The 12,349-nt window shown below is 37.1% G+C and overlaps 1 protein-coding gene across 3 annotated transcripts in view; it reads left to right on the forward strand.

Annotated features, from left to right (window-relative positions):
• dgkb (diacylglycerol kinase, beta) overlaps window positions 1-12,349 on the forward strand; it is a 77,869-nt gene that overhangs the window by 41,685 nt on the left and 23,835 nt on the right. For all 3 annotated transcript variants that reach the window (XM_013274446.3, XM_025911708.1, XM_013274445.3), the window contains one exon: window positions 4,470-4,534. In XM_013274446.3, coding sequence (XP_013129900.1) covers window positions 4,470-4,534 — 65 coding nt within the window. The remainder of the gene's footprint in view (window positions 1-4,469; window positions 4,535-12,349) is intronic.

Raw genomic sequence — 12,349 nt, forward strand, 5'->3', positions numbered from 1 at the left:
TTAGTATGTGCAGTCAACCAAACGTTCAGTACTCTAAAAAAAACGTGAAGTTTTAATGCTTTAATCATTCCTTCTTGTTGAAGCAAACATTAAGAGAAAACGTCTTTGGCCTGACATCTTTGGTTCATAAACTCATTATAACCCCTATTGTCTTTGCTCTGTTGGTGGGATTAGTATACAGTGGGCACGATGATGACAAATGAAGTTGTTTGTGGGGGATTAAGAAGACTTTGAGCTCTCTATGGATTTGAGTGTGATACAATATTTTGTTTGCATCAAATTTTTTGCTTTCCGTTGAATGAGAGAATTACATTAAAGATTATGCGACAAGTCAAGCTAATAATTACTTCAGAGATTATGCAGATGAAGAGTAGATTGTTTCTGTAATGACACTGTTGAAATCAAAAGATCAGCAATAGCAGCCAACTCGGACGATGACTGTCACTGCCAACATATGCTTGAAAGTCATTTCCATGAGTCCTTTTAAATTTGTATTCATTTGGAGGATCCTAAAAGCAGAGTGGTTATGGCACATACCAGACAGATTTTGGCCATCATCTCTTCTAGTATTTTCTGTCTCTCTTCCTTATGTCTCTCTGTAATAAAGGCCAGAGGTGTTTAAACTTGTCTGATTGCTCTGATACTGGTCAGTCACCAAAAGTGAATTATAGTAACTGAAGAACAAAAGAACAATACTTTATCTGATATCATTCTTGTCCCACAGCACAGGTAGTTCTTCTAAAAAAAAAAGAGGGCCCATCTTTTTCGCCTTTTCTTGAATTCTTCCAGCCTAACCTTCTGCCATGGCCCAGTTGGATTGAGAATTAATGACGCCATCCCTTTGGGAGGATGTGGAAGTGACGTGAAGTGTAATGATCTCAATCAGGGCCAGGGGTGAGAGACAGAACTAATCACTGAGCGCACTCCGCTACCATAATGCAGTCAGTCGCCCTAATGACCCTGGCACTCCTGTCAAAGCCATTACTCTCCACTGTAGTGAAAGGCACATCAAACCGCTGAAGCCCACTCATAATTGGACTAAACTTTGAGCTATGAGAGGACATTACACATGTCCTGTATTAATTTGGGTGCCAGATTTTTACATTGGTAATTATTTGAGGGCAGCTGGGGGGGAGAAAGAGAGAGTGAGTGAGCTGACGGCACATCAGACCTGTGAGGGGGTCAGTGCATAAGAATGTGTCATACATGTGTTCAAGCTTTGGCCCACTACTCCTGTCATATTCGTGTTTTATTGTGTTGTTTTTGCAAATACAGTCAGAAAACTGGTAAAATGTATACGGTTAGACAAACACAGTAACCTACGTAATACAGTTGACCCAGTTTACCCCGTTTTCTGAGCTCTTTAAGGACACTTCTTAATAACTGTGATTCCAAGCTCACGTTTGAACTCTGAGGGAGTAGATGAAAAAATCAAATTTCACATCATCTAGTTGATGTTTTTAACTCAATTTTACAGAACAGCTAAAATTACACTGAACCAAGAAAGCTCTTTGTAACTTATAACAATTTTTAAAAGTTATTTATCAAATTCTGCAAACTAATGTGTAAGATAAACATAAATATATATTAATTAAACATTTGAAACTAAAAGATATTTTTTGATAAGTCATGTTTGGCACAAAGAAAACCTGAAACATTGTCATTTTATACCCTTGAAAGAAAACAATGGGCAAAGAAGAAAAAAATAGCTATTCACCTGCTGTTCTCTTGTAATTTATTACAAGAATGGAAAGAAAATAATTTTATATTCAGAATATTACAGTATTGTAATTCACAAATTTCAATTTTAGATTTTATATTGGTCAAAATTGATTTTCATAAAATAATTTAGGAGGTAAAACAAAACATCAAAAGCACAAAGTGATTTTGTTTCAGAAGCTTTCCAGGTGGGGTTGTTTCTATCAGTTTTCTGTTTTTGTTTGTGTTTCTGAATCAAAAATGAAAAGAATGAACATTATGAGATTTGGAACCAACCAAGCAACATGATGGTGATAACTATTTCATTTTAGCCCAAATTATTGCCTAACTGTAAATCAAAGCTAATATAATAATATTTTTGTTTTTGTTTTGGATAGAGGTTTTTCTTATCTTTGTAAATTTGTATATGACTTTAACCATTTGACTATTTTTCATGTTTTTATCAAACATTTGTACAGATAGAATTATATTTTGTTATATATACTATATGTGAATACTGTAAATGTTCTGTATTTTGTTATAGGTTATAGGAGCATTAGAGTGTTTCTTATTTAAGTTTTACAATTTAAAGCAAACAAACTGTAGAACGACAAAGTGCTTTATCCACTCTGGGTTGCTTGAAATCGCTGTTTACTGTTGCAAAGCCACAGCTCCACTTGTACAGATCTCAGATAATAGACCCCAAACCAAAGGGGAGACAACCTCTCCTGGCTTTTGCTCTCTTGTTTGCAGCTATTGTCCTGTTTGTAAGAAAATCAAGTTACAATCTCTCAGATATATCCATCACCTCACCTTTCTTGCTCACGATGGAAGCGTGAGGCGAGTCTGCGGGGATCTTGAAGAAATCTTTTGGTCTTCTGCTTACAGCGTCTTGAAGAGACATCAAGAGAAACTCCATTGATTTTTCTCTTTTGGCTTCTTCTAAATTTCTGTACAGAGAGCTAGCAGGGGGTCCTCCCTGTAGGTGCTGTTTCAATAGTGCCACTCAAAATGGAGTGGGTCAAAACAGATTGCTTCAGCGGAGGGGGGGCGAGGAACAAGCCCAGAAAGTTTACAGCAACTTTTCCCCCACTCTTTCTTGAGATGTCTTCAGAGCAAGATAAGTTTTCATCAGAGTTTTTCACAAAGGCCAGCACACGTTTTTCTGCTGACACGGACTTGGAAGTGTAAATTAAAGGAAATTTTACTGTTATTTCTCCTTCATTAGAGTCAGGCCTCACGCCCTGAGAGGTTTTGTGCATACTTTACGGCATATTTGAGTTCATAGGTTTTGTTCACCTGCTTACTGGTGTCCCTGTTTAGCATTTTTGCACAAATGCTCTTTGATATTAAAATATCCAGTATATTTCAACTCAAACTGCGGTGCTGTGCTCCAGTACATTTAAACAGTTAATGCCCAGGTTAACACAAAGAAAATATACCACTGTGAAAGGAAATTTATTAGTAGGCAGTCGTCATTTTTTCATTTCAAAAATGAGATTACAGGTAAACTAAAATGACTTCATACACATTTAAATCGTTTATTTAAAAATACCTTTGACTGCATTGTGATTTTATGCAAAACTGTGCAATATTCAAAATGTTATTGTTATTAATCAACAAAAACCTTTGTCATGTGAGAGAATGAGGAGTGATTATAGGTATTTAGGTTTAGAAGTAGACTAGAGAAAATCTGAACTGCAGAGAGAAGAGTCGTGAGTGACATATAGAGAAAGGCAGAGAGAAAACAACTTGGTTGCTGAGGTTTCAGGAGCATCCTGTAGGATGGTTAGGAGCAGTATGTGTTTAATTAATTAGCCAGTATGGAAGCAGCATGCTTTCATCAGGGTCTCTGTCAACTTCATCCAAAGCTTAGCAACCTTCTGCGTACTACAGCTTCTATAATCTTTTAGAGATAAACACCATGGACATCCAAGATGTGCCCACAATGTTTGAGAAGTGTGGATTAAACTACCATCTCCAAATATCAGCTGACATAAATTTAAACTTTAATGTATTAAAATTTTGCATGTTAATTGTTGTAATGACAGAAGTACAGAGGATTATCAGGGCCACATTAAAAAAATATATCAAAGATCATTTTGAGAATAAAGTCGAAATTTCGAGAAAAAACTTAAAATGTGCTGATTACAGTTGTTTTTTCAAGACTGTACCCTCTACAAAATGCCTCGTGTGGATGATTTAGTGAAACAAATTGATCTGCTGTCTTGTGATACAACATACATCCTCTTTATTGCACGAGGGTGTAACCATCTATAACCTTGCATCTGTCCATTACCAGTCATTTCATTTCGTACAAATCCACTCTACCAACTTTGTGTGGTTTTTTCCATCTGACCATTTGCAGCTTTCTGCACCATCTTTTCAACGTCCTTACACGTTATCACCGCACTGTGTTTATGTGCTAAAAGGGAAATCATTGCCTTCCTTGTTACTAAAACTGGCTTGTCTTGAAAGAATAACTGTAATCTCCACCTTTCGACTTTTTTCTCAAAATAGATTTTTGATTTTATTCTCGGAATTTTGACTTTAACCTCAAAATGATAAATACATTTTTTTCTTAATGAGGTCCTAATACTCTGTCATAGAGAAGAGCTTATTTATTTATTAATTTATTTTTTTCCCTAGAGTTCCATACACTGAAGTGTCCAAAACTAGAGGTTGCAAGAATGTAATTCACTTATGATCTGTTGTTAAACTATTACACTAACTTGCTTAAATAAAACATACGATTTTATTGTCTCTTTCAGGATGCCTCAATCGCACATCGTTTCCATGTTATGAGAGAGAAACACCCCGAGAAGTTTAACAGCAGGTATGTTTCTGTTTTGTTCTCCTCCCCCTTTTGTGAGTGTGGACGCTTCCTCTCTTTGCTCTTTAAATGCTTTGCTTCTTTTATTGATTTTTATTGATTTTTATGCTGATTTTTTCCCTTTTTTCCATATGAGCTTACCTGCGATAGCTTCTGGACACTTATAGATCATTAGGACTAAAGTGTTCTTAACAGAAACAGCAACATTTTTATAGTTACCTTATCCTCAGCGCTCCTTGTGTCTGTGGCCTAGACACAGCTGAAGCCTGATTACAGACTCCCCAGTTTTTTAGCTGGACCACTATTTTGTAGATGTACCCAAACAGGCATTGTTTGAAACATCCTTTTGTTGCATTGTTTTTTTGAAAATATTGACTGCAGTTAATACATATAGATCTACTGTCTGGTTTGGGTTTACCTAGCACTCTCTTCACTAACTTGTCCATACAATCCTAGCACTATGGAAGTTTCATGGCCTCACTGTGCTCCTCCTGTTTCACTATGTGCTAGATTTTCTGGTAATTTATTAAAGAGCAATAGTTCTCTAGTCTTTCTAAAGGCCTTTAAAAGGTTTTAGTTTTTTTGTTTTTAGGAGAGGGTTTTTTTGTTAATTTGTTTTGTTATTTTTTTGTTTGTTTTTTGGACACTGGCTGATTGTGTCTGACACCTTTTTTCTGCCAAATGAAAACTAGTGTCCTCTGAAAGACAGCTTAACAAAGAAGCAATTTTTAAAATTGTATCTTTACACACTTTGCAGTCCTTGTTCCCATTTCTATATCTAAGATAAAACAGTTTGACATAATATTAGTAATTAGTAATATAATAATTATTGCACCAATGGGGTGATTCCAAGAGAGTTACTACCTGAAAACTAAATCATGGACATGCTGAGATATATATCTTGGCATGTGGTGTCCCCCAGTAGTGTCCTCAACTAGAAGGAAATGGAAATGGCAAATCCAAAGGTAAAAACTATCTACAGTAGAGGAACAGTATCTGAAAGTCATATAAGCAAATACCCAGCAAAGACCTGACACAGGACCTGAGATATACATCTGTCCTTTCAATTGATCCATCTACTGTTGCATGACAATAATCCCTAAAACACACAAAAAAGCATCATCAGTCATGGACTGGCCTCCCCAGAGCGCACACCATGTGGGGTCATCTTGACAAAATGGAATAAAAAGCAGCTGACATCCAAAGAAGACATCTGAATGTCATTCAAGAAGCCTGGAGAATTGTTCCTGAAGGCTGCTTAAAGAAATTACAAGAAAGTTTGTGTAAGAGAGTTCAGTTCAATCAAGGTTTTCATACCAAATTGCTACACCCATTTCACATTTTCCTTTTAAATATCAAGAAAGGAAAGGTGACTTTAGACTTTTGCACAGTATTGTTGATCTGTAGCATTGTAATTTGCTAGTGAAGGGAATCAGGGGAAAAAATCTGTCTCACTTATAAGTTGTATTGGACCCCCTGCCTATTTTTGGATGGTACACCATCATTTAATGAGTGTGGCAGTGATTGCAAAAGTACAGAGTTTGTGATTATCTAGTCTCTTGTTTCTTTCTTTCTTGGAATAAAAACTATTATGTGACATTGCAAGGTTCAAATTTGTTCATCTACCACCCTTGTCTAACAACAAACTCCTCCACCTTTATTCTTATATATGTCGGTACAAAAAAGGAAGGACATTATGATAGGTCATTTCTACCAACAAGCTCAACATAAATAAATCTTTAGTTCATAAAACATAAAAAGAAAATATCTGAGAAATCAAATCACGCATTTTTCACAGTCTAAATAAACGTGCAGTGCATTTGCACAACCTCTGTTTGACCCTTTTTATGACAGCACAACATGTTTCTTCTCAGCAGGATGAATGGACAGGCTACATGTTTAGCATTTGTGATTACCTTGAGGAGATGCGTTCACCTTTGGAGATGAAAAAATGTGGCATCTATGTTTCCATCAATATTTAACATCTCCAATACATCTCCACTAGCGCCAGGGAGTAATTGCAGGCCTAATTGAATTTGCTTGGCTAGTTTGACATCATGGATCAGTCAGACTGATGACACACAGCCTCCTAATAATCCCATTTGTACTCATTATCATATTTTACTCTGGCCTTAGTACAACATTTAGCCAGCTATCCTTCTGCTGCACGAACATGCAGATAAGCCAGTGAAATGGTCCAAGCGGCAGTGAAGGGGGTTTCAAATAAACACGGGCCTGTTAGTCAACGCTGACAATGATTACAACAGATGTGGCAACATGTTGGAAAAGAGCCAGCAAGCAAGAAAGGACTATATCAACTCTGAATTTCCTCATTAAACAAAGAGGGTGTTATGTGGTCATCATCCACTCCAACATGGTGCCACATCCTTTGCAGATGCTGGTAAATTATTTTCCTGTTTATCGCACTCCATCACATTGTGCGTCTACATTTTAGACATACAGACTGCATCTCTGTTGTTTTACCCCATCTTAAGCCCTAGTGAAAAATGATTGAGATATTTTAAGAAAATTATTCTGTCTGTTATTTGAATTCAATTAATAATTCACACAGGGGAATGAGTTTAGGATCTCTCTATTACACACTATCCTTGCCAATTCAATAATGCATGATTATAGTTTTTCAAGGTAGCATAGATTTTGTTAGATTTGTCCAAAGGGCTTATGTCCATTGGAAGTATATTGCAACTTATCACTGAGTCATTTTCCTGCAGCTGGAAGCTCTTTTTCAGGAACTTCTATGACAACTGAAGCAAAGGGTTGCATGTCTTGAGGGGAAGATTTCATTCCACTGTTATTAAGTAGGCGTTGGTGCAAAGCGAATTAAAGAAGACTGAGCAAGTACAATGTTTTTAACAGTATTCAAAAATCATGAAACTGATTTAATATATTAATTCACTTTAAGGTTTCACTTAAAAAAATTGTCACTATACAGAGATATTTAATGATACTTACAGTTTTCTATAAAATAAAAAAAAGTAAAGGGAATATTCCTTTTAAGTTTAAGCAGCATTTCAATAAGAAGAAATGGAAACATTGTTACTACAAAATACGTTTAGAAAGATCCATTTTTCTTTTTGTAGTTTTATTATAAAGAATCAAATGTTGCGTTAGGGTAAAGAACGTGCACACGGTCTTTAGAGCTGAGACAATGCAACATACGGTTTCCATTCGTATTATAACTGATTAATTCTTATCGGATGATGTATAAATTAAAATTGAAATTTTCCTTTTTCTGTGTTTAATATGCATACTATTTGTGTTGCAGGGAATTTACCTAGGAAAAATATATGGTAAATTATATTCTTTATGAATCTTAAATTAAAGGATTTCTTGATTTTCTTGATTTATTGTCCTTTCTACTCATTTCGGTTTGACCCCAGTTTTTGCTTTAATTCTTCACAGCAAAGATTCGACAAGGTGCTAGAAACCTTCTTAGAGATTTGGGTCCATATTGACATGATAGTATCACACAGAAGCTGTAAATTTGTCAGCTACACACCCTGTGATGGGAATCTCCCATTCCATCACATTATAAAGGTCTTCTATTGGACTAATATCTGGTGACTGTAGAGGGCATTTGAGCAAGTCAGTTGTTGTGTTCAAGAAACCAGTTTAAAATTATTTGAGCTTTGCTCTGACCTCTGATATCAAAAAGTGGTATTTTCACCCAGAGAACTGTCGCTGACTTCATAGTTTCTTCTTTCTGGACCATTCTCTGTAAACCCCAAAGATGGTTGTGTGGGAAATTCCCAGTTGATCAGCAGTTCCTCATATAGTCAGACTAGCCCATCTGACATTGACATTTGAATCCTTTTTCTTCGCCGTTCTAATGCTTTGTTTAAGCTTCAGGAGGTTGTTTTGACCATGTCTACTTGCCTAAATCCTCTGAAATTATACCATGCTATTGGTTAATTAGATACTTGTGTTAATAAACAGATGAATGTACTTCTCTTTTGATATCACTTTAAGAATACAAGCAAAGTCTGCAGTTTTATAAATCTCCAGTTAATAAACTTCAGTGCAAAGCTAAGAATGCCATCTTAATACTGATATTTAAAATGTACCCATTGTTTATCTATCATCCTTTTTGATGCTTTGCCTTTGCTCCAGATTTAGTTTCAAGGTCACAATATATAATAAAAAGTAACATATGAGACATCAGTACAATGTGTGAAGAGAGAAATGTCAAAGCGTGACTGTTTTTATATAACAGCAGTAATAGGTGTTTTATGAACAAAGATCTATATACTTATGTCACTGCTGTGACCTTAAAGAAACTACATGTTTAACCAGCTTTATTGCCAGAGAAATAACATAATTAATGAACAGCACTAATTATGAAATGAGGGGATTTTGTTGATGAAATGCTGGGGTCATATTCTCTCTCTCCTTCCATTTTCTCCTTCTTTCTATCTCTTGTATTTGCACCTTGGGGTGATTACCAGGGTGAAGGTGTGAAGATTTGACACTCGGCAGATAGATTCATTTACTGCCACTGCCGGACCTGGAGGTGATAATGAGGTCGAGGATTAAAAGCAGACAATCAGTCGGCCCGTGACGAGGGCCGCGCCACCTCCTCCCCCTCATGCCACTCCTCCTCGACCGCCTTGTTAAAATATACTGGTCCCTTTCCCCCCCATTTTTTGCTGATCTCCCATGTAATTACACACTAATCTCTAACTCTGAGGGGAGAGATGGATGATGAGAGAAACAAGGAAAGAGAGGCAGAGAAGCAGAGAGTTGAGAAATTAATAACTTTGTTTTTTGTGTACAGTTTCATTCTTTTATACTCTTAACTTTTTTCGTGTTCTAACCAGTGCTCAGATTTGGCACAACCCTGGTACAGTTTACACTTCTATCATTTTTTTAAACAATGTAACTCATATGAAATAAAGTGACAGCAAATTGAAGCAAAATAACAGCCACAAGAAAGATAGTTTTTCTGTCTTCCCTTAAGAATGATTGGTAAAAATGTTCTGGCTTGATAGTTGTACATTTCCTAAACAATCAGCTCAGCCTTTTTGTTTTCTTTGTTATCAGTTTGTAATTATTTTTCCAGTGTTTAGCACATTTTACTTAAACAATACTTGTTTGAATTTCCCTACAGCTTACAAATCCTTGTTGAAATTACCTACCCTAATTGATATAAGCTGCTCTAAGACTTAATTGCAATGTGTAACACCAGAAAAAACAGTGCACAATAGAACCCAGTGTAATCACATGCGGTGTGATAGTCTTGAACCATTGTTCCACCACAACGATATGAAGAATTCAACATGCACAATAAGAATAACAGTACTAAACAGAACAATGCATTTATTATAGTCTTGTTTCAAGCCTCATTTTATATAGTATCCACACATTGTGGCTATAGCATGGTTAAATCTAGGAAAAGAAGGCCATGTAGACTGTATATAAACAATGGGCATGTTAAAGTGTCCCTGGATAAGATACTAAACGGGAATCAGAATGTCAGTTATCAAATAATCTGCTATATTAATGTGCATGTGGATGTTTGGATGAGGCTTGTCAAATAGAAGTGTAACCGTAGAAGAACACTGTGAAAATACCAGTCCATTAACCCTAACCTCACCTAACCAGAATTGTTTAAGAGTGTTAAAATGAAGACTTTATATATAGGCCACCATTTGTACTTGTCTAAATAACTGCATTTAAAATGTCCATTGTGGCTGTAGCTATCATTGAGCTTAGTTGGGATAAGATTTGTTAACCTGGTAATCAAGAAAATGAATGAAACACTTGTTATAGATTGAAAAGCTCTTTCTTTTTTACCATCTGGCCGGGGCCCTTCTGTGTGGAGTTTGCCCCTCACGTCTGTGTAGGTATTCTCTCTGTACTCCAGTTTCCTCCCACAGTCCAAAGTCTTGCAGTTACTGGTGATTCTAAATTGGCTGTACGTGTGAATGTGAGTATGAATAGTTGTCTGTGTCTCTGTGTAAGTCCTGCCACAGGCTGGGGACCTGTCCAGGGTGTACCCTGCCTCTTTCTCTATGGCAGCTGGGATAGGCTCCAGCCCCCTGCGACCCAGAATTGGATAAAAAGAGAATGGTTGGATGGATAAATGGCAGTTTGTTGTTCTCTAGCTTTCAGGTGTGTGTTAACTCAATACCACAGTCTTCCCAGGAGTGGGTATTTCATCAAAATTCAGCCCAGGGTTAGACCATGTAATGCTGAAAAAAAGACTGCTACATCTACAGCCCTCAGGCAGCATGTTAAATGTTAAGGTTCATGGCAGTACTATTAGAGAAAGGCTAATATGGCTAGGGAGAAAGCCTCTTCTCTCTAAATAAAACTAACAAAAAATTAACAACTAACAAAAAAATTTCTGTGACAAATGAGACCAAAGTGGAGATGCCTGGTCATCATGCACAGTCCCACGTTTGGAGAAAATTAATCACAGCATATCGGCACAAACACTTCATGCTCATTGTCAATGATTTGGGTTTCTTTTGCAACCACAGAACCTGTGCATTTGGCAGTCACTGAGCATGAACTCTTTAATATACTGAAGTATCCTAGAGTCAAATTTTGAGATCATCTGTCCTTAAAGCTAAAGCCTGACTGAAATTGGGTCAGCAAATCTGTAACAGAGTGGCTGAAAATGTTGCAATAGTCCAGTCAAGTCCAGATATCAATGCAATTGAAATGCTGTGAAGGGACGTTAAGGGAGCTGGAAATAAATAAATGCTGCAAACCTTGATGAACTGAAGTAATGTTGTAAAGAAGAATGGGGAAAAATGTCTGAGACTGATAAAGTCATACAGAAAGCAATTACTTCATTATGTTGCTGCTAAAGGTAGTTCTTCACGTTGCTGAATCATGGGTTGAAACCAAGATTGCATAGAGTCCTGTGAAAACTTTCTTATTCATATAACTGTATGTTAAATATGATTTACATTCAGGTTTTTCCAATTGGCATCACTTTTTACTAAAACAATGATAACATGATAAAAACAATGACGTCTCTGGGCAGCATTTTCCACGTTAATCAGATGATTTTAGATCTGTGAGGGAAAACATCTGATTTGGGACCTTTCAGCTGCAGCGTGAAAACTGCTGTGGCCTCACCTGCAATGTTTGTTTGTTCTGTGGCATCCGTCATGGCACCTTGATGTTCCGCTGATATTTGCTCTGCTTACCCGGATCTATTTTTGGTCCTGAGACATCTAACACCGTCAGCACACTCCTCCAGAGCCTCTCTGCCCCTGTGTGCCCACAGGTTCTTGCTGTGCTGTGTAACCATCCTGAGTTAACCTTTCCTGAAGGCACAGGGAAGCCCAGGCATGAAGCACTCTTTAGCATAATGAGTATGTTCATCAAAGCACTTCGTTGTGCTGGATGGGGCTGCTGGATTCACCAACGCACACACACCAGACAGCCCATGTTAATGTGTGTGTATGCATGTAGGTGTGTATGCATTTCCTGCTGAGCTGGAAGCAGTGCCACAGGTGATGGCACTATTACACACACTCAATTACACACACACACAAGCATGGTGGACCTCAGTGGAGGCTGCCCTCATTTGAGGATGAAATCATTTCTGCGACCAAAGTGTCATCTATAATTAATGACCATTTGTGTGTAATTTAGAGGGATCTCACCTGTGGCCCTGTCCTCAGCTCAGTGGGAGCACACACAGACACATACGCAACAAAAAAGGTATAAACTGAAGTAAACGTGCAGGCAGAAATGTGCACATAGGTGGCAAGCTTTAGGAACGTAAAAAGATAAATAAACAATTAAGTGATGAAATTTTAACCCGTTCACATTGATACT

The sequence above is a fragment of the Oreochromis niloticus genome, linkage group LG11 (genome assembly GCF_001858045.2).
Source record: "Oreochromis niloticus isolate F11D_XX linkage group LG11, O_niloticus_UMD_NMBU, whole genome shotgun sequence".
NCBI lineage: Eukaryota > Metazoa > Chordata > Actinopteri > Cichliformes > Cichlidae > Oreochromis > Oreochromis niloticus.